At 34.9% G+C, this 21,677-nt stretch overlaps 3 protein-coding genes across 5 annotated transcripts; all 3 read right to left on the bottom strand.

Annotated features, from left to right (window-relative positions):
- Positions 1-4,674: 4,674 nt before the first annotated feature.
- Positions 4,675-9,980, bottom strand: LOC145316870 (3-oxo-5-alpha-steroid 4-dehydrogenase 1-like). The gene is made up of 8 exons (XM_080157642.1): positions 9,834-9,980; positions 9,347-9,388; positions 9,005-9,071; positions 8,417-8,560; positions 7,628-7,750; positions 7,269-7,344; positions 6,106-6,179; positions 4,675-5,428 (listed from the first exon to the last, which is right to left on the bottom strand). The coding sequence occupies exons 1-8, from the start codon at positions 9,960-9,962 to the stop codon at positions 5,250-5,252; spliced, it is 834 nt and encodes a 277-aa protein (XP_080013768.1). The 5' UTR covers positions 9,963-9,980; the 3' UTR covers positions 4,675-5,249.
- On the bottom strand, positions 9,971-16,162 carry Coq2 (ubiquinone biosynthesis protein COQ2, mitochondrial). Of its 3 annotated transcripts, none has more exons than XM_080157637.1 (9): positions 15,933-16,162; positions 15,235-15,356; positions 14,747-14,952; positions 14,295-14,482; positions 13,824-13,938; positions 12,191-12,323; positions 11,056-11,442; positions 10,687-10,753; positions 9,971-10,531 (listed from the first exon to the last, which is right to left on the bottom strand). In XM_080157637.1, exons 1-7 carry the CDS (start codon positions 16,118-16,120, stop codon positions 11,270-11,272), a joined length of 1,125 nt encoding a protein of 374 aa, XP_080013763.1. In that variant the 5' UTR covers positions 16,121-16,162; the 3' UTR covers positions 9,971-10,531; positions 10,687-10,753; positions 11,056-11,269. The 3 variants fall into 3 exon arrangements, with proteins under 3 accessions (XP_080013763.1, XP_080013765.1, XP_080013764.1); XM_080157639.1 differs by having other exon boundaries at positions 15,235-15,353; XM_080157638.1 differs by lacking the exon at positions 10,687-10,753 and having other exon boundaries at positions 9,971-10,483.
- LOC145316863 (methylmalonyl-CoA mutase, mitochondrial-like) lies at positions 16,141-21,403 on the bottom strand. Its single transcript, XM_080157632.1, has 7 exons — positions 21,126-21,403; positions 20,731-21,005; positions 20,186-20,343; positions 18,790-19,956; positions 18,297-18,371; positions 17,872-17,952; positions 16,141-16,692 (listed from the first exon to the last, which is right to left on the bottom strand). Exons 1-7 carry the CDS (start codon positions 21,341-21,343, stop codon positions 16,552-16,554), a joined length of 2,115 nt encoding a protein of 704 aa, XP_080013758.1. The 5' UTR covers positions 21,344-21,403; the 3' UTR covers positions 16,141-16,551.
- Between the last annotated feature and the right edge of the window lie 274 nt (positions 21,404-21,677).

Below are 21,677 nucleotides of genomic sequence, written 5' to 3'. Positions count from 1 at the left end.
CCCGAATGGAGCTTCTTGGAGGAGGATATATATGCAGGTTGGTAATGGCCAAAGCAAAGCTTGTAGGCAAGTCTACTATCCCCAGGGCTGAAATGATAGCATGCTCCATGGGCGGAGCCCTCGGACACCTAGTGAAGCGCAACTTTGGAGACCATGTAAAACAGGTTATATATGTCACTGATTCATTGGTTGCATTGTATTGGTTGCATAGCGACTCCAGACCCCTCCAGACGGGAGTAAGGAACCTGTCCATCCAGATCCGGCGGTTCTCCGACCCAACTGACTGGCACCATATTGAATCTGCTGGAAATGTTGCTGATATAGCCACATCCGTTTAAACGCTATATGTACAAAGCTGATAAATATCTGGCGTGGAAAGGCTGATAAACTTCCAAGTGTTGCTGGTACACTGGTCGTTAATCTGACAGAGGAGGAAATTGAATTGGCAGAGAGGAAACTGTTTTTAAAAACAACGTTGGAGGTGGAAAAGTTCAATTGTGCAGACAAATTGAAGAAAATAGGCAAGAAGAAAGATGGAGTCCTCCTACACACTAGCCGAATACTGCCTGGAGGAGAAGGAGAACTAGCCGATGCTATGCTGGATCTTGATAAACTTGCCTTTGCCAAACCTGTTCTTGACCGCTATTCCCCAGTTGCTTATTCAATAATGAAGTATTGTCATGAAAAATTGACACATCATGGAGGGTCAATTTCATCTGTCAGAAAAAGTTATGAGATTGCATTCATTCTTCAAGCAACGTCATTGGCCACTGAAATAAGGAATAATTGTGTCTTTTGTAAGCGTTACAGAGCTAAAACAGTTGAAGTAGAGTTTGGAGCTGTCGACCCGAGCCGGTATAAGGTTGCGCCAGCATTCACAACAACTGTTATTGATATATTTGGGCCTGTAGATGCGCGCTGTGGGTTTGGAAACCATAAGTCACCTCTGAAGATGTGGGCTGTCGTGTACAAGTGCCCAACAACTTTAGCTGTTGCTGCTTACTGTATGCAGGGGTATGATACAGAGTCGTTCCTTTCTACGTTTACAAGACATGTGTCCAGGTATGGAATTCCAGCTAAGGTAAAGATTGACGCGGGCCCCCAGCTGATAAAAGCCTTCAAAGAAATGGATGTTTGTGTTGCAGACATACAGAAGTTATTGAACCAAGAGAAAGGTTGCAGTGTTGAGTTTGATGTATGTCCTGTGAAGGCCAAGAACTATCATGGAATTGTTGAGAGAAGTATCCAGAGTGTCAAGAATGTATTAAATATTGTGTTCAGGGGGAGAAAATTCACACCAATTGAGTTTGAAACTGCTTTAAGTTACTGCACAAATGAACTCAATTCTATGCCAATCTGCTTAGGTTCCAGGTATACCAATCTTGAAAACCTTGATCTGATCACCCCCTCAAGATTATTGTTGGGACGCAACAATCAACGTGCCAGCTGACAGTCCAGGATCCAGGTAAAATGTTGGAAAGCATGGAGGAGATTGAAAGGGCATGGTGGAATGCATGGAAGGAGCTAAAAGTGGGTGAATTTGTCCCCAGACCTAGTAAATGGACAAAAACATCAGATCCTGTCAAAGTTGGAGACATTGTGATCTTCAGGCGTGAGACAGAAAACGCTATAGGCACGTGTATTTGGAGGATTGGTAGAATAAAGGAGGCTGACAAATCACGTGATGGAAATGTTAGAAAGGTAACAATAGAATACAGAATTTATAAGGAGAAAACCATGAGAACCACTACAAGATCTGTTAGGGATGTTGCCGTGATTTGGAAGGAGAGTGAGGTGGATTTTGTTGGAGATCTTGCCGCCGCCAATTTTGAAGCCGCCGCCCTACTTATGGTCCGTAAGTAAACAAAAATTCTATCTTTCTAACCTCTTTCCTATAAACATTATTATTCCACTTTCTCAGTGATATGAACCTTTGTTTTATAAACATTTTAAACAATTTTAAACATTTTATCTGATCATATTTGAATGTAAAAAGATCTCGTGATGTAAAAGTCTGAAAGTCTGAAAGTAAAATAGGTGATACAAGTATACAAAAGATCTCGTGATAGTCTGTTGAAAATATATGTGATAAAATTAGGATAAAATATGCAAAGTTAAGAAACCACTCAAACCAAAGTAACCCAAAGCTCAAAGTTAGAAACAGCAGGGAGTCGTTCCTGAACCTTTTTCCTTGGGGGAGTGTAGTATTTATCTGTTTAGAGGCTCAGAAACTCCTCCCTATCTATGCCTATGGATTCCCCCCCTCTGGCTAGAGGCGAAGACTCGAACCTGCTACTTTCTTCAACGAGAAACAAAGAAACCTAGTTGTAGTTTATATTATTAAATTGGCTTAATTTTCCTTTGAAATTTGTTTCTTTTTAAATTTAAAAGACCAATTTATTTAAGTATCAGACTAGAAAATTGTTATTTATGTATTTGGCCACGTTAAAAAATAATTTAAGATAATTAAAGCAAAACTCCATCTTTTTTACACTGCGTGGTCAATCCTTAAAAAAGATAGATTCAATAAAAAGATTTGTTTGTTAACAATTTATATGTAAGAATCTTGTAATGTTAAATTGTAAATCCATTTGAATTTTAACAGTGAAAATGAAAGGCATATTATAATTTCAGAAGTCAAGCAAACCTATTAAAATGAAACTCCAAGTACTATGAGCTTATTGCAAGGTAAAAACATTTAAAATTCTACAATTAGATGAGAGAAAGACAGCCCATAAAATAATGAAAAGAAAACGGGGATAGGTATAAATAGAAATTTGAAATTCAGATGTTAACAAATTTCCAATCTCATGTGAGCTAATTTAAGGATTGACGGGAAACAGTTCTGTTGATATTGCAACCTGGGACGGCCGGGAAGCTGGACTTGTGGACTTGGACCTTCGTGGGCCTCAACTAGCCATTGAGGAGCTGCTTTAACCCACAGAATACTAGGTAACTAATTTGTTGTTGGAACAAATAAGAAAAATTAATAATCATGAAGAAAAGAAACTTGTACAAGGCATATTTCTCCTCCATGCTAATGATACTTTCCTTTTTAAGGATTGGACCCAGTATTCAAGACAAACTGGTGTAGCTAGAAACGGCTCCTGCTACAATTAAAGGTACGGTTCTTCAATATAACAACATATAAGTCTAAACAAAATTGCTCCAAGAAAGATTTGAAATTCACATATGCCCAATCCTTAAATAATTTTCCACTAAATTATTATCTGCTAGTCATCTTATGAAAGCCAATTTTTAGAACACTCTGTGGAGAAGAAAACTTGAACGCCGGCTTTGTTTGAAGAGGCTGGTTGAGGATCTCTGGTGTAACATCTGGGACAAGTTGAACGTGGAGATAAAGACCTTGCGAAGTAAGTTATATTTAAATAAGCTCAATTCTTAAAAAGTACTTGTTGACAATTCAAAATGACTCTTATATTCAAGTGATAAATGCCTAAGAATTTCAAAGTAGAAAGCCCAAACCTTAAGAAATTAAACATATTTATTGTAACTTTTAAAAATAAAGAAACTGTTGTGTTTTTTACTTATTGGTTTATTTTTCTTTCAGGTTTGTTTTAAACCGTTGTAAACATGTATCAACAACTTCAGACTAAATCTAAAATGGGTCTGCCAGTTTTGGGCCAACAGAACAGACCCCACTGCCTACAATAACCTGGGTAGGACATACCCTTCTGGGAAAATACCTACTGGTCCTCTGGTGGTTTTAAGCTATTTCCTTGGGGGGTGGGACACCCCAACCCCCCCAAAAATAAAAAAATCCCCACTTCCAAAATTTTTTTTAAAAAATCTTTTTTAAACAAAAAACAGTAATTGGGGTGGGGGAACCCCACTGCAACATGGAGCGAAGCCCCCATGAATCCCCCCCCCCGAAAAAAAATCAAAATATATTTTTTTAATTTTAATTTTTGTGTATGCGAACAACCTAGGTCTAATTTTTACGAATTAAAATTTTTTGGTATACGGCAAACAACCTGGGTTTAATTTGTACAAATTAAAATTTTTGTGCATAAAACGCACAACCTGGGTTTAATTTTACCACAGAGTAATTAAACAAAGAATAATTTTTTGAATATTTCTATTGAGGAGGGTTGACTTCCCAAAACTATATAGGGCGAAGCCCCTAGATGCTAGGGGCGAAGCCGCTAGTTCGCAAAAAAGTATAATGGCAACAGGGTTTCGGATCCGCATTGATTTTATGCGGATCCGGATCCGGATCCTCAAAATTTGGTCAGTGCGGATCCGGATCTTTGACAATAAAAATAAAATCACCAAATTTTTCAAAAAAATTTTATTCTTTAATTCGAAGTCAAAAATACTTTTAATTTTCAAGTCTGAACCTAAACCTTAAAGATTGGCTCTCATCAAGAGAATGTCTGAGATTTTATATAAATTTAGGTAGATTTTTCCATTTTTTCCGCATTTTTTGGAGTCTAAGGATCCGGATCCGCATTTTTTTGCGGATCCGGATCCTTGGACTCAAAAATATGCGGATCCTTGCGGATCCGGATCCGAAACCCTGAATGGCAAATATTTTAAAGAAAGGGGGAAGATACAGTTTGAGCTGTTATAATAATATTCTGTTTTTGGTGATATGTTTACAGTTTATGTGAAATATATGGGGAAGTAAATGCCAACCAAAAAATGCATCTATTTGGTGACACAGGATTTATTCTTATATAAAACTAGCAAGATTCTTATATGTAAAATTCTTTAGTAGATAAAAAAATAATAGAAATAAATGGGCTTGTCTTGTCTTTTTAAAATTAACTTTCTATATTTTTTTTAAAAAATGATTTAAACGAAGTATTTTTCTTTAGGTAGGTAAGCTTATTTGTTTCCATGGGAGGTAGTTTATTTTTTCACCTAATTAAATTGATAACTTAAAATTTTTATTATGTATTTGTTTTCAGAAATCATATCTCTGTCTGTCAGAGAATGCAACAAACTACAGAGATACAGGGATAGATTAATCTCAGATAATTTCATTTTCTCAAAATTGTAAAAATAAAATACTATGTCATTATATAATGTATTTTAACAAAGATATCATATGATTAAGCTAGGCATGGCCAGCAGGGGCTAGAGGCTTTGTAAATACATTAGGAACCGGAATCTTGTATTAGAAAATTTGTATGGAAATATCATTATTAAACTGTTGAAATAAATTTTAATAGCCTTATCCCCTACCTCCCTGATTAGAATGACATTTGTAAACCTATGTCTTCTCACAGCAGGAAGGGGATCAATGCTTTTCTATTCCTGGGATAGTTGTCAAACTTGGTTGTGTAGAATGAATGAGTTTTGGTTGCTCTGGCCCCGAGGAATATTGTGGAGAATGCAGCGAACCAAAGGGAAGCTGGGGTGGGATTTATGAGGAACCAACCCCACCACTCCAGGATCTCGCCTAAATTTAACTACAATATTAAAATGGAAGAAAGCATGATTAAGAGAGATAAATTTTGAGGATAATAAGCTGAATTTGTTATTATAAGAAAAGGTTAAAAAAAACCTAAAGCCAAAGCTACGTACAAATGTAGTTAAGTAGCAATGTTGCTATGTCATAGTAAAGGTTTTTTTGTTCCTTGAATTATTCTAGAGAGAATGAACTGAAGACACTCTGTGCCTGAACATAAAAGAAGTTGAAGGTAGTATTAACACCATTAGAAAAGATGTTATTTTTAATTTACCTACATAAATTAATAATCTTCTGTCAATGTTATCAAAAGTATTTTTATTTCTAGAATTAAATATTGCAATGACATTTTTCCTCCTAATGAAATTTTTTTACATAAAATTAATTTCTATGTTTTTTTTGTTCAAAAATTGCCTAAACTATGTAGTTCAAATGTTATATTAAATGCTTTGTTAATTTCTTGAAGGCTGAATCAATAATTATACGATAAATTTTCTGGAATTAATAGGTGAATTACAAGGGAAAAACAGGAAAGAATTTTGTCTTACACTAAAACTAGAGTACGATACCTAGAATTGAAAATTTCATTTATATTCATTGGATGCGGCTATTACCTAATCTCTCTTCAATTAAATTTGTTATTTAACGCAGTGTGAATATTGACTTGCCTGAATAGTTAGGGGCAGACAGGTATGCAAACATTCCTCCGTATGGAATCTTATATCCTACTTCTCCGGGTTTCCTACAAATATTTCCGAATTTTGCAACCATAAAAGCAAGTTTTTTCGGATCTAGTGCAGTTAATAGTAAAATGTTTCTGGTATCGATTTTCTCCAAAAATCTGTTATCTTTCAAGGCTGCTAACGGCCAAACAGCTGAACGAACATGCCATGCACTCACACTGTGTTAAGCGACATAAGAAGGCCTATAAATAATCTAGAATAGATAACATCATATGATGTACAGGGAAATCTTCAATGAAGGAAAAAAGCGCAAATAATTCTTTTCCGCGCATTTACGTGCACTTCGAGATAACTCTGCATTATTGAGAAATGCCTATTCCAGATTATTTGTAGGCCTTCTTTTACCAGTTAAAATTTTGTGTGAGCCTAATCTAGGTATTCGTTCCGCCGTTAGCAGCCATTAAAGTAAATCGATTATTGGAGGTAACTAATCGACATAAGGAACATTCTACACATGAACTGCACTAGATACGGTTTTCAATATTTATCGTTGATAGAATTGTCTTTTTCATAAGAAACTTAACATATTGTTAATTTTACGATTTTCGGTAGTTTAAATAGCAAAGCTATATGCATAACAGAATAAACAGTCCGTCAATTTTAAGTCCACCGATATTTATGCAATTTTGGCACCGAGAAAAGTCAGATTTAATTGATTTTTGCTTAAACAAAAATTTAAATTCGCCTTAAAATATTGCATCCATTGAAACAAGATTTGAAAAATAAGAGTAGCTACTCTGTAGATATTGCCCATAGTTAGTTATCTATCATTGTATTCTTAATTAGAGCTTTGCTTACATGGATCTTGACATCCTTTAAAACTTTATCGTGAATGTGCGAAATGGATGTATTCTGTCTTAATCGAAAGATCTCACTAACCGCTGAACCGATATGGTTCTTATGTATAGTGGAGCTTTTAGTTAATGGCACCCCCCTACCAACCAAGAGAAATCGTCCCTAATTAAAAATCTTTCTTCCAAATTCTTTTACTTCAAGTGCCGCTATTGTCGGTCATCCTCTTCAAATTGGACCCAAGAATAAGTATATAGATAGAAAGTTATCACTGGAACAGGAAATAAACAAATTACCTGAGATTTGTAAGAATAGAATCAGATTGTATGTTTACAAACATTCCAACAACAAACATAATTAAACCAGTAAATTCTAAAATATCATAATAAATATAAACAAAGAGTATTTTAAAACTAATGCATACATCTTATATTTAAATAATATTAATCTAAATTAATCCATATTGATTGTAATGTTCAGGGAAGCTTAAAAAATATCTTGGCGTGTTTTTAGTCTATTTTTCTTATCCACCCAGCCCTCACATAAAGGCTAAGAGCAAAGTTACTAGAACATTATAAAGCTTTAGAAAACGAATCTACATTAGCCTACAGGACCGTGGTGTGACTAGTAGAGTAGCTTCGCTACAAAAACTAACCTAAAAAGTTAGATTGGAGTGCGGGGAAATACCCTGTCTCGTTCAGATACAAATTCTGTAAGAGTCCATTTACAAAGCAAAACTGGAAAGCCATTACCACGGTCAGAAATGGAACAGGCTTCCCTAAATTCATAATATGTTTTAAAATACCATTTGACAGGGATAAAACAATGGCCGATAAATTAAATTAGGTTAGGTTAGGTTATAGGCAAGGGGACCGAGCGCCCGCGGCTAGGCATGCCAGGGGGCCGAGCTCTGAGGCCATGACCTTCTAGCATTAAGATTTTTTTATTATAGATTTTTTTGTAATGTCGCGGTTTTGTTATGTCGCGGTTTTGTCCATGTCGCGGTTTTGTTTGTCGCGGTTTTGTATCCACTCCTATAAAAGTATCCAAAGTTATTAAGCCAACGAATAAGAAAATGTTATTTTAAAATGTTATTTTAACACTTTGGGGAGTAGTGTAATGAACAGCCCAATGTCTCCTCCCTCCCAGGCCATTTGGACATAAACAATGAATGACTGTCTCACATTATATAAAACAGTCATATGTATCTAACTTCTCTTATAAAGTAATACAAAAACAATAAAAATAAAAAATTGTCATAGGCCGAAAACAGATGCGTTGTTTTATACCTATTTCTTTTAAAGAATCAACGTTTAGTTGTAAAAGTTCATTACAATTTACAGACACACAAACACAAATATTGTCAAGAGTGGCTTCGCTACTAGAGCTAGTTTTGTTGTTTTATAGTTACAATTAGATGTTTATTTTAATATCTCATATCTACCTGCTTTTAGTCGAAGTGGAAATATAATAGATCTATTAAAGTAATGGACGGTGAAGGGTGCTAGCACCAGGAGAGACCTATAATTATTTAATAGAAATGCTTCATATATTCCAATAAAACCAAGAATGGCAGCTGGAATTTCCTTAAATTAAAATTGAAATAGATTTCTTTTACATTACTAGACAAGCAACTTATATATCTTTAAATAGTTATTTGTTGTGCTTCTTTTCTTGTGTGTTGTTTTAGTTTAGGGACCACGGCAAAGTCTATAAACAAATTCAGAAATGAATTCAATGCGTGGGGTAGGGGGTAAAGGTTGATCGAGTTAATAGCACAAACAATACCCTTCCTTTAAAGTTTTCAAAGATTCTATTTTTACACAGGGATTTTAAAAAAATACATTGAACGATAATTCACTACACCCACAATTAAAAGTTTGGATACTTCTAGTTTACATAACAATGTACCCTTCATCCCTGAATTTTCTTAGGGAAAAAAAGCTGAATATTATAGAAACAAGTCGCCAAACTTTCAAGAAATAGTATTAAGGTTGCTATCAAATGTTAAGAAGTCTATTTAAGTTTTCCTGCAACATCCATGCCAGATTTGCCTGGATCCTCCAACCCAGCAGGGAATCAGGAATACTATTTGAACTCTTGAAAAGAGTTTTCATTTAACATGAGTAGTAGGAAGCCATGGGATAGAAATAAGAATAAATAAATTTCTCTAAGTAAAGGATATTCGTAATTTTGATCATTCCCAAGTTTTCTATTTGCTACGCGAAAAAAATTGTAGTTTTAAGTAACCCTTTCATAAAGAAAAAAAGTTGGCATAAAGTACTTTTGAACAGGACAAATTATGATATTAAATTCAAATGCTTAAAGTCAAAAACATTTTTTGGCTGATTAAAACAATTAAAATGAAAAATGCCTGATTTAAGAACTTGCCATAAGGAGCAGCGAACCTAATTGACTGAAATTTGAAAGCAAAATTAATTTACAAGCAGAGCAAGTAAATCTCGGTGTTAAGTTTTTTTATATTGACGTTACCCGCTTAATATAGCAATAGAATATCTCATTTTAACGTCTCTAGTATGACACAGTGTAAACCAAAAATTAACGTAAGACATTCGACAAGTGAGTATGTAATCACTCAAGAAAATGGTGCAATATTCATAAAATTGTTGTCAAAATACTTTTAACCTCTGTACTTTCTGTTAAGTTTTTAGAGTTGCTACGCTATCTAAATTGGACATAACTGTTAAAGGAACCATTGTGCCAAGTTTAAAATGGATGGGACAGTTCAAACTTGCCAAAATTATTGATAGAGCTATCCGTTAGGGACATACATGCCGACCCTAATAATCCATTTAGCACTGAAGTCATTAAACGCATTTTATTAATTAAATTTTGCTGGCCTGAATAAAGACGATAATTAGATAAATCCAGCAGCCGTACAACAGCCTTCCTCTGGTACAACTAACATCATCACTATGACAATATAGCAGCCCAGAAATTTGACTCCTCATGTAGTCTATACAACTCATTCTAATAATCTGTAAATATTCTCTTGTGATTTATGCAACTAGTAAATAAATCATATAAAGTTTTTGTAATGCTATGAAATTTATTGACTAAATTTTATAAACAATATTTCTTAGAAAGAACATTTAATATATAAAAACTGTTTTCTGATTGATGCAACTAAAATTACTACAGTACAATTGTAACAGATAACAATACTATTTATGAATTATGATAAAATAAATACTAGAACAAAGCTTAAACAATTTATTTAGTTTATCACATATATTTTTTTTATGTATTTTTAATTTTAAAATAATAATTCGACGAAACATTTGTTCTCGTGAAATACAAAACAAATAAGATAAGACATTGAATGCATATTTACTTTTATTTTAAGCAGGGCTAGGCAACCGTGCCTCAGCCGCGTGTAAGGCTTATGCGCGGCTCAGGCGATGCTGCCGAGCCCTGGCTTTTAAGGCACACAACAACATACTTAAATTTCATATTATAATTGGGTTGTACATTTTTATGACAATATGACCTTTTTTGATAGTTCATACAGCTTAATTTGGGTTCATATTCCATGCAACTAAAAAAGGCGTTTCCCATAATGTAATACTTTTGGATGATTAAAAAGTCGATGCACTACGCACTCCATTTTTTCCTCCCACCCCAAACCTTGATTAGCCCAACTATTGAGTTTTGACACCCAAATCAAAAGTTTGGACGTCCTTATAATAATACCTTGCACAGATTGAACCATTATACAAAATTGTAACTTATTAAATTAAAAAAATCCATATCTAAGTAACTATTTTATTATTAAGAATATTAAAAATAATTGAGCAAAATCAAAGATATTTATAAAATTATTATAGAAGAGTATTTAACATCTTATCTTTCCGAATTAAATTTAAAATCTATCTTAATTGACTTCTAATGTAATCAAATTGTCTAATATTTGTTAATCTGGTTAAAATCTTTTTTTGCTAAAATATATTAGAAAACTGTAATGAGAGGAGACATTGTTGCCAAAAATAACAAATAGATAGGCATGTTACTATTTTTAACGGTTCAATTGTTATTTAATAAATTCGCATAATAATAACTTACCTACTGCCAAAAGACTTAATTTACAGTTATCTCATTTGCTCATATGGGTAACTTAAGACAGTCAGTTCGAAATGACGTACTCTTCTTGTAATTTTCTTGTATGATTTGATTATGCGAATAATATTGATTATGATTAAATCTAACTTTTTTAAAGGATGGTCCTATTATCATAATGTTATAAAAGAGTATTTTTTAATATAATAACATATTTTTGTCAGTCTTTATTTAAAGATCCCGCCATGCATCCAAGGAACAGGATGAGTCCCACCCACCGATTACTAACAAACTTCTTGGCGCAGTCCTCCCTGTCATTGATGTCGAGTGTGTAGATCTGGTGGGAGATGTGGCCCATGACGGCCATCAGCGAGGCGTAGTACGGCCAGGTCTAGTTACAAGGTGTATATTAATATATTTTTCATAAAAATATCAACAGTAATGATGAATAGAGCAATTAAAAAAAAAATGATGAAGGATAAACGTTCATTGATTTTAATGCATCAAATGATTGTCATTTCTTCCAACCAACTTTGGGGACTTTAATTAAGGGGGGGGGGGGCGAAAGTTACACTTTTTGAAACCAAAACTTAAAGTCAACAAAGGAACTCAACTAAAAAAAAGAGTTACAGGTCTGAGATTTTGCATGGCAGTTGCTTTATAGGGGTAAAATATGGAACTGTGAAGAAACGGCGGCGCAACCGCCGAAAACCGCCGTTTCCCGCCGATATTTTTTTTGCCTTTTCTCGGCGGTTTTCGGCGGTTGCGACGCCGTTTCTTCACAGTTCCATATTGTACCCCTATAAAGCAACTGCCATGCAAAATGTCAGACCTGTAACTCTTTTTTTAGTTAAGTTCCTTTGACTTTTAGTTTTGATTTCAAAAAGTGTCACTTTCGCCCCCTCCTTTCAATTAGCTTTCATTTAGTTGAGTTTCAACCGATAATTCTAAACTACAGAAGGGATAATTTTGGGGATGTACATTGTACAACAATGTTTCGGCCATTGTCTTATCCCTTTAGATCCCTGCTTCTGATTTCTGAACCCATTAAAAATTGCTTTTAAAATTTTTTAACCCTAAAAGCAACGACTGAGTCATTTGCATTGCATTGTCATATTTTTATATTTAAATATACACCCCTGTCCAGAAATATATCCAACGTATGCCAAGTTAGCTCCCATTGTTGTGGCAAAACAACTCAAGCAAGTTGGTGTCTTGTCCCCAAATTTGATGGCTGTACTGTGAACTCCAACTATTATGTCATCGTACTTATCCTAAACATAAATAACAGTTTCATTAGTGTCAAATATTATGTGTGTAGCATTGTTTCACTTTCTTATTGTATGGGCCTAAGTAGTCACTCATGGAGTAGGACGAGACACTTTTAAATAGCGACCAGGGTCTGCTAAAGCTCAACGTTAAGACATTATGACTTTACCCGATGTCAAATGGGAGCTACACGTTATACCTCACCCAGGGGTATATTCTGCACGAGATTCATTTTTTTCCCGTACTGCAAATTTTTTTTCCCCTCCTGTTTTTTTCAAGCAAGGCATGGGGAAAAAAGGAAAAAAATTTCATAACTCATTATTTTATTTATATTATCCCCCATCCCACACATTATTTTATTTTTTTTTCCAGGGGTGTATATTTTTAAAATTGACCCTGCTGAGGGGGGAGGGTAAACAAAAAATATGTTGTTGGGGGGAAATTTTTTTTACAAATTAAGAGAAATGAAAACATTTTTTCAATTTTTCTCTCATCCTTGGTGAAAAAAACTAAAATAATGTGTGGGAGGGGGGATAATACATATAAATAAAATAGTTTTTAATTTTTTTTAAATTTTACCCCTTCCTTGCTTGAAAAAAACCAGGAGGGAAAAATATACAAAAAATTTGCAGCATTTGCAGCAAGGAAAAAAAAATCTTGTGCAGAATATACACCCCTGATTTTTTCCCCAAGGAGGGAAGAAAAATAGAAAAAAATGTTATAATTTCTCTAAATTTTTGCATTTTTTCCCCCAAGCAACATATTTTGTTTACCCCCCCCCCCCCCTAAGCAGGTGTCCCAAATAAGTCACCAAAATGAATTCCGCTGTCCGCAGAGAAGCTTGGGATAAGGATTGTACTGATAATTTGAACGTGACTATCATCAAGTATCCCAACAAATCAATTATCCCCCTACTTACACAACCAAGGGTAAGTTGCGTGAATCTATTGCATTGTTTTGCGATTGATAAAAAAAAGGAAAATAAAATTCCTTAAATTTATTTAAAATTAAGCCAAGTATAAAATATAATTGGATCAACTGTTTTCAGGGGGGCCTCCAGGTTCAGGAGCTCCAGGCCTCTAGGTGGTCTCTGTACAGGTAAAAAGGAAATTTTTTTTTTTTTTTAGAGTTAGAGGTCATCTTATAAAACAAAATATGCATCTTTTTTAATGTTATTCACATATGTGAAGAAAAAACATGCATACTTTGTTTCATAAGCTGACCTCTAACTCTACAAAAAAAAATTTTTTTTTCATTTTTACCGGAACAGAGACCACCTGGAGGCCTGGAGCTCCTAAACCTGGAGGCCCATCCAAAAAATCTTAAAACTTGGGAAAATTCATCATATAAGAATGATTTTATCTTTTATAACCTATCCTCTCAGTCCAAAGATAAATCCTTTATACCAGGTTTACGCAAATGTGTCAGAACTCCCCCCCCCCCCCCCCATGGATCATTGTATAATAATAATAGTAAGTATTATTTATTGAGGGTTTCATATTAACCTGATGAGCGTAAATAGTATCATAGATCATTGTCCAGCAAATACCAGACAGGTACAGGGGTAAACAAACACTCCAGTCACAGGATCCTGTTGTGGCAGACCAACCCATTAGCGCTCTGAATATGAGGTATATATTATGCTTTATTGTCTTTCCTTTACATGGGGATAATCTGCGGTTTCCCTCAAACAGCCTAATCGAGCGAGGAACCTGTAAATTAACAAAAAGGGGAAAGGGTAAATATTCGTGTGTTTGTATTTTACTTAATTAAGGTCGGGTTAGTTAAAACTATATTGTATAAACGGAAATCTTTCATTTTTAATCAAATTTATTTTTTCGTAAATTTTTGTTTTTATACAAGCATGATGTGCACGAATTGAAGAGTTACTTTTAATGATACTTGGTTAAAGATAAAATTCCTCTAATTTGATCAATCTTTAGCAAGGATCAAAATTAATGAAGAAACTACATTACCCCCAATTAAAAACAAGTCCAAGAACAAGTTGTGGATAGTGCGTGAGTCTTTTCATGAGTGGATACAGAGTGACCAGGGCCATGCTGGAGGCACCTAAGAACACGCTGTACCAGTTCAACTCCAGCAGGATCAACAGACCGACACCCAGTTGACCGCATAGGAAAGACAATGCATCAAACATTGTTATCTAAATAAGAATTATATAAGTCAGTATATTTGTATTGCTCTTTTAAATTATCCGTTATTCTATATAAGAATAATATTCTACCCATTGACAATAACACAGCTTATGTCCCTTAATTTATGATGTACTAACAAGAACGATCGAAAATTAGATTATAAGATTAGACGAGACTTGAGTAAGACGTAACATTAATATTATTATAGACAAAAATACTTTTTCAAATATAAAACAAAGTTATGTAAAAACATCATAGCTTTAACAACTAACCTGTCCGGAAGCTAGCGGTCTGTCTCTGGTTCTTTGAACAAGGGAATCAATCTTCCTATCCCACATGTCGTTGATGGTACAGCCTGCGCCTCGCATTACCAAGGCCCCCAAAGCAAAGGTTAATAACAGCTTTGGGTCAGGTAGTTGACCGCCCTGAGTAGCTAGGCACAGGCTCCACCCACATGGCCAAAATAATAACCAAGTACCTAAAAAGTTTTATTTTTTTAAATACAGAAAATTAAGTCCATCCAATAAGAGTTTTTGCAGTTTCCAAATGCTTTTATTTTTTAACATCACAAGTCTTAGTTAAGAAATTGTTCACAAATTTTTTTTTTTTAAATAAAGTCGAAACCTACCTACCTCATATGAATGAAAGCAGAAATATGCTTTAACCTTAATTAGGTAAACCATGATCTAATTTCCATGCATTAAATATTTCTTTAAAATAAAAATTCTGTAACATGATTGATATGGTACCTACAACCTACCTATAGGTCTATCAACTCTGGCGATTCGTAGGTAGGGATGGGCACCCTTAGGAAAAAGTTCTACAAATCTGACAGCTAATTTTTTCTTTGGTAGACTAGATATTTCTGTAGCACCTTCTTCTAGAAGTTATGTATTTTAAATAGACAAGTGGTTTTTTTTTGTTAAGAAATCAAATAATGATAACATGAGGGAGAGAGGGGACACTGGACTGTAAAATCAAACTGGTTGGTACCTAAAGTTTTAAAACTATGTATCTTAATCGTTCAGTTACTTTCATTGAATTGGTTCCAAACTAGTTTATAAACTTATCAACCAATAGTTTTAGTCTTTACAGGGGTAATATTGATTTGTCCTTACCAATAACAAAGTCATATTTTGCAAGGTTACTTATTTAAAGCCATTTAATTAGAAATCTTTTCCTATGAGATACAATCTAATAAAACGAAATAATGGATGAAAAAGGTGAAATACATTCATGGATTTATTATTACTTGGATCTTACACCAGATTATCATGTATTCTTGAGAACATTGAACTTGTAGCTGGCTAAACTAAGGATCCCCCTCCCCCCTATCCACTCATCCTGGATTAACTAACTGACCAATAAATAATGTCCATTTGGCATCCTAAATGGGCGACAATTTTTCCCGTCATAATACTCACGTATTTCTATATCCATTAATACATTAACATTCCTGGATTGTGTATATTTTTATTGGATGAATTTTCTTTTGACACTAGCACATTTGATGTATATAAAGTCCGTCCACTCACGCGAGGGACCAAAAATTTATTTGAACATAAACTAAAATTTGTCTTGGTTTTTAAACTGGAAGAAATTAATTTTTCACTAGTGGAATATCCACGCAGACACGCCCGTAACATTGTGAATATTTATGATTTCATCTGAAATTTATTTTTAATCAATAAATGTATTTTTTTGTTATTATGTATTTTTTCTACGTAAATATATATATATATATCTATCACATTATAATAATATCACAAATAGCACCATTTTTAAACATATCTTACAACAGTATGTATTTTTATTTTTGAGATTTTTATGTTATTTAATATTTTTTTAAAGACTTTAAATATGAATGATTATTAACTACAGAGGCACGTTTAAATACAATATTAGTTTTATCTCAATTATGAATTTTGATTATAGTATACCACAAACAAAATTAAAAGATCATTTAATTAGACATGATCTATGAAATACTAAAACTTAAATATACTAACAGAAATCAAGTTGATATGTAATACAGAAACTACTAAAAATAAATTCTAAATATAACAATGTTTCTCATTTATGCAGATGCCTTATTTCTGTTATTATCTCCGGAAATGGCTGCTGAGATGAGGTTAACAACTTCCAGAGCGGCCACAGGTAGCTTTGTACCTGGACCAAAGATGGCCGAGGCTCCAGCTTTGAACAGAAAATCGTAATCCTATAGAAAAGAATACATATATTTTTTAATATTTACAAGCAAGGCTTTACAATATTAACCAGAGATCAAAATATTTGTGGCTTTAACGGAAACGATTCTTGATGGGTTTCCGTTCAGAAGATGGGTTTTGACTTTTGGTCCAAAAATGATGAACTTATCCGAGGGGAAGAAAAAAAAAACACTGCCCCCGTGTCTTCATGAAACAATACCAGTTTTAAATTGTATTACTGGTGCTTTCTCACCAAGTGCCTGTTGAGCACTGATAACCCCCCTTAATTTTAAAATCAATTGAAAATTAGGGGAAGACATAGTTATCTTTCTCTATGCCTAACCCCTAAGGGGCTACCTAGTACCCAATATAACTCAAAGTAAACAAAAATGAAAAACTACGACCCCTCTCTTCAATTAAATTTCTTTAAAAAAATAAGAAAGGAGGCCGGGGTGGGGTGAACGGAGTTATTAGTGCTCAACAATATACAGGGGTGTTTATTCTGTCCAAGATTCATTTTTTCCCCCCTGCTGCAAATTTTTTTTTTCCCTCCTGGTGGTTTTTTTTCAATCAAGAAAGGGGTAAAATTGAAAAAAAAATCAAAGAGGGGGGGGGGGCGAAAGTGACACTTTTTGAAACCAAACCTAAAAGTCAAAGGAACTCAACTAAAAAAAGAGTTACAGGTCTGACATTTTGCATGGCAGTTGCTTTATAGGGGTACAATATGGAACTGTGAAGAAACGGCGTCGCAACCGCCAAAAACCGCCGTGAAAAGGCAAAAAAAATTTCGGCGGGAAACGGCGGTTTTCGGCGATTGCGCCGCTGTTTCTTCACAGTTCCATATTTTACCCCTATAAAGCAACTGCCATGCAAAATCTCAGACCTGTAACTCTTTTTTTAATTGAGTTCCTTTGCTGACTTTTGGTTTTGGTTTCAAAAAGTGTCACTTTCGCCCCCCCCCCCTTTCTTTATTTTATTTATATTATCCCCCCTCCACACATTAGGGATTATTTTTTTTTCACCATGGATGAGAAAAAAAAAGAAAAAATGATTTCATTTCTCTTAATTTTTATTCATTTTTTTCTCCCCAACATCATATTTTTGTACCCCCCCTCCCCTCAGCAGGGTCAATTTTGCAGAATATACACCCCTGACAATATACTTTGTGTGAAAGCGGTGCATTACTGTACCTGTGGTGGGATAACTCCTCCACAAATAATGATGATATCTGGACGACCAAGATCCTTCAAACACCTGACTAGCTCAGGGACCTAACAAAATAAAATTGTCATTACTTATTATATTCAGAGTTTTTTTTAAAGAGTTTAAGTATAAGGAATCCTTATTGAGGATCGAGTAGTAATCCTATGAATATTTTTGGTAAAATATGATAAAAATAGATTATAATACGAGTAACTTAAAAAATTGTGCAATTTTTAAATTTCAGCGAGAACAGAATACCGATAAGTATAATTGTAGAATGTACATTATATCAATTTATATATATCCTTTCTTTACATATTCAAACCTATATCGTAGAACAACCCTTTTTTTATATGAGCTTTTTAATTTAATGTTTAACTTCTATAATAACTTAATTCAGATTAAGACTTACCAGAGTCTTATGTCCAGCAGCAAGAGAAGAAACACCAATAACATGTACGTCACTGTCAATAGCTTGCTGTGCAACCTTAAAACATATATATATTTAGTTTGTAAATTAGTATTTACATTTGATTTGGTTTCTCTCAATGTGCTTTGTCGAGCACAGAACCCTTTCCCTTGTCTGAAAAAGATAGAAAATAGAAGGAAAGGTGGTTGTTTGTTTAATACTTTAGGTTAGGTTGTTTTGGGTAATTTATAGCCCAACAGGGAAAGGGCACCGCAGGTATTAGCCCCCCCCCCCCTCTTAGGGGTAGGCATATGAAAAAAATACCTCCAACCCCCACTCTCAACTCAAAACAAATTTAGGTTAAGTTCTGGTTAGGCAATTTGGGGAAAAGAACCTATTTATGCGACCAAATTTGCCCTAAAACGGTCGAACTAATCCTGAAATAACATACTTATTCATATACTTAACCATGTTATTTGAATTAAAATAGATTTACCTCCTCCGGTGTTTGAAACAGAGGACCAACATCGACATCGAATCCCAGATCAGAGAATCCAGTGGCAATCACCTTAGCTCCTCTATCATGTCCATCCTGTCCCATTTTTGCCACCAAAATCCTGGGCCTACGGCCTTCACCGTCCTGGAACACTTTAATTGCATCTGTGACTGCGGTGATCTCCTCGCTCTCACCGTATTCAGTTCTGTAGGCGCCGGACACCAACCTGTCGCTGGCAACATGGCGGCCAAAGACCTTTTCCATTGCAGTGCTAATCTCGCCAACTGTGCATCTAGCTCTGGCCGCCTCTACAGCCAGCGCCATCAGATTGCCTTCGCCCGAGCGAGCACATTCTTCAATGTTTTTCAATGCCTGATCTGCCATAGCAGTGTCACGTGATGCCTTTACACTGTCAAGTCGCTCCAGCTGCTTAGCTCTGACCTCTGTGTTGTCAATCATGAGCACATCAATTTGTTCCTCTTTCTCAAGTCTGTATTTGTTGACACCAACAATGACTTCCTTAGCAGAATCAATGTTGGCCTGGCGTTTAGCGGCACATTCCTCAATCTTTAGCTTGGGCCAGCCACTGGCTACAGCTGCAGCCATACCTCCCATGTTCTCCACCTCCTCCACAATCTTCCTGGCCTCCTGGTACACCTGCTCAGTTAGATTCTCCATCATGTAGGATCCCGCCCAGGGGTCAATGACCTTTGTGATGCCTGTCTCTTCTTGTAAGATCAGTTGTGTATTTCTGGCCAATCTGGAAGAAAACTTTGACGGCAGGGCAAGCGCCTCGTCAAATGAATTTGTGTGAAGTGACTGAGTACCGCCAAAAACGGCAGCCATAGCCTCAATACAAGTTCTCATAATATTATTGTAAGGATCCTGTTCTGTTAGCGACCATCCTGAAGTTTGACTGTGCGTTCTTAATAGCAAAGATTTGGGATTTTTGGGGTCGAATTTTTCTTTTATTAAATGGGCCCAGAGGCGTCTAGCTGCGCGGAATTTTGCAATTTCCATGTAAAAATTCATACCAACTCCCCAGAAAAATGAGAGGCGTGGAGCAAAGCTGTCAATATCAAGGCCAGCATTGATACCAGTTCTGCAGTATTCAATTCCATCCGCAATTGTAAAGGCCATCTCAAGCGTAGCAGTGGCTCCGGCCTCCTAAAATGAATTATCGTAAATATGATATTTTTGAAAGTAAAAATCGACTAGGTATCTTTATTTCTTTTTTAACGATGGGGTGAGGGGTTGGGTGGTGCTTTTCTGTTTTTGAAAGTTACCCATGCCCAACCTTCACAAATAAAACAGATAAAATTCAGCACAGAAACTTTATGACAATTCCTAAAAGTTTATTTTATATGATGACATAAATATGAAAACTAAAACAAACCTGAATATGATAACCAGAAATAGAAATTGAGTTGAACTTCTTCATATTTTGTGAAGTATAAGAAAATATGTCACCAATAATTTTCATTGACGCGTCCGGTGGATAGATGTATGTGTTTCTAACCATGAATTCTTTCAGAATGTCGTTCTGAATTGTTCCTAAATAAATATCAAATAAAAGACTACCTTCAGTTTTAAATCACTTTAGAAAAAGGACAAAAAATCATATTTGCATAAAGTCAAGAATTTATACATAGAATCTTAAACTATATAATATAACGCTAAGAAAAAGAAACTACAGAAAGAAAGAGACAAAAATGTAAACAACATAACTGAATAAGAATAGTTTTCATGAAAACTGATGCCTTTTTGAAATGATAATAAACGATTTCTGTCCTGTAAAAACATAATACAACACACCTTAAACATATGGAAATCATATTGCTCTCTAAAAACACATCAGTATTAATAAAAATTAACTAAAAAACTGGGCCACACTTCAAAAAAAAAGGAAAAACTAGTGACAACTGACAATTTAAGGTTTACCTGTCAGTTGTTCCTGTTTAACGCCTTGTTCCTCAGCAGCAACCACATACATAGCCATTACAGGTATAACAGCTCCATTCATGGTCATAGACACAGACATTTTATCCAAAGGAATACCATCAAATAAAATCTTCATGTCCTCGACGCTGTCAATAGCTACTCCAGCCATGCCCACGTCACCTTTGACCCTTGGGTCGTCACTGTCATATCCACGGTGGGTGGCCAGGTCGAAAGCAACACTTAAACCCTGCTGACCAGCTTTGATATTTGCTCTGCAAATTCAGATTAATTTGATAATTAGATATTTCATTTTAGCCATATTGTTAGGAAAAGAAATTAAAAGTAATAAAATATAATGAAAGAACTATTATTTCATAAATAATCTGAATTTCCTGTAGAACTTATTACTCTCCTCCACCGTAGAAAATCCAGCATACTGTCTAATAGTCCACGGCCTTTGAGCGTACATAGTAGGATAGGGGCCACGGGTGTATGGAAAAGCTCCAGGTAGCTCATCTTCTAGGTTCTTCACATCATCCTTGGTGTAGAGTGGTTTAATTGGGATACCCTCCAGTGTGTTCCAGGTAAGGGAAGCTGGATCTTTTCCTTTCATTTGCTTTTTTGCAGCTGCAACCCATGTTGGGTCTAGATTAACTGTACTACATCGTCTAAGCCTAAATAAGTACATTTTAATAATAGATATAGAATATACGTAGATATTATGTCAGGAGAAAAAATATCGTTAATTAAGTTGCTAACATGGAACTTCTTTATTGGTCAGTTCGTTTATCCCGTAGAAGAAAAGGGAATGGGATAAAGGGACGTATCGTTGTTTTAGCCTGCTGAGCGTTTCACTTTATTACAGAATATGAAAATCTGATGTAAAACCCAAGTGGTAATATATCTAATATCTATTGTTTTTATTCAGCTTGTACATAACATCAGAT

This window comes from Acartia tonsa, chromosome 4 (assembly GCF_053477335.1).
Source record: "Acartia tonsa isolate MP-2025a chromosome 4, ASM5347733v1, whole genome shotgun sequence".
NCBI classification, from domain to species: Eukaryota; Metazoa; Arthropoda; class Copepoda; order Calanoida; family Acartiidae; genus Acartia; species Acartia tonsa.
Note: the sequence above shows the minus strand (reverse complement) of the source record. Positions and strands in the feature narration are given on the sequence as shown.

What these genes read in the sequence shown, in the direction of transcription:
- LOC145316870 (XM_080157642.1), bottom strand. Translation starts at nt 9,962, where the DNA reads ATGAGTTGTATAGACTACATGAGGAGTCAAATTTCTGGGCTGCTATAT. An exon ending in ATGGCAAGTTCTTAAATCAG is followed by an intron (nt 9,072 to 9,346) that starts GCATTTTTCATT and finishes ACTCTTTTCAAG; the next exon opens with AGTTCAAATAGTATTCCTGA. An exon ending in TCCACTTCGACTAAAAGCAG is followed by an intron (nt 7,751 to 8,416) that starts GTAGATATGAGA and finishes TTATGAATTTAG; the next exon opens with GGAAGCCTGTTCCATTTCTG.
- Coq2 (XM_080157637.1), bottom strand. Translation starts at nt 16,120, where the DNA reads ATGTTACGGGCGTGTCTGCGTGGATATTCCACTAGTGAAAAATTAATT. An exon ending in GGACTTGTTTTTAATTGGGG is followed by an intron (nt 13,939 to 14,294) that starts GTAATGTAGTTT and finishes CCTCATATTCAG; the next exon opens with AGCGCTAATGGGTTGGTCTG. An exon ending in CGTTGGATATATTTCTGGAC is followed by an intron (nt 11,443 to 12,190) that starts AGGGGTGTATAT and finishes CACCTTGTAACT; the next exon opens with AGACCTGGCCGTACTACGCC.
- LOC145316863 (XM_080157632.1), bottom strand. Translation starts at nt 21,343, where the DNA reads ATGAAAGGAAAAGATCCAGCTTCCCTTACCTGGAACACACTGGAGGGT. An exon ending in GAGGAGAGTAATAAGTTCTA is followed by an intron (nt 21,006 to 21,125) that starts CAGGAAATTCAG and finishes AATCTGAATTTG; the next exon opens with CAGAGCAAATATCAAAGCTG. An exon ending in TAAACAGGAACAACTGACAG is followed by an intron (nt 20,344 to 20,730) that starts GTAAACCTTAAA and finishes ATATTTATTTAG; the next exon opens with GAACAATTCAGAACGACATT.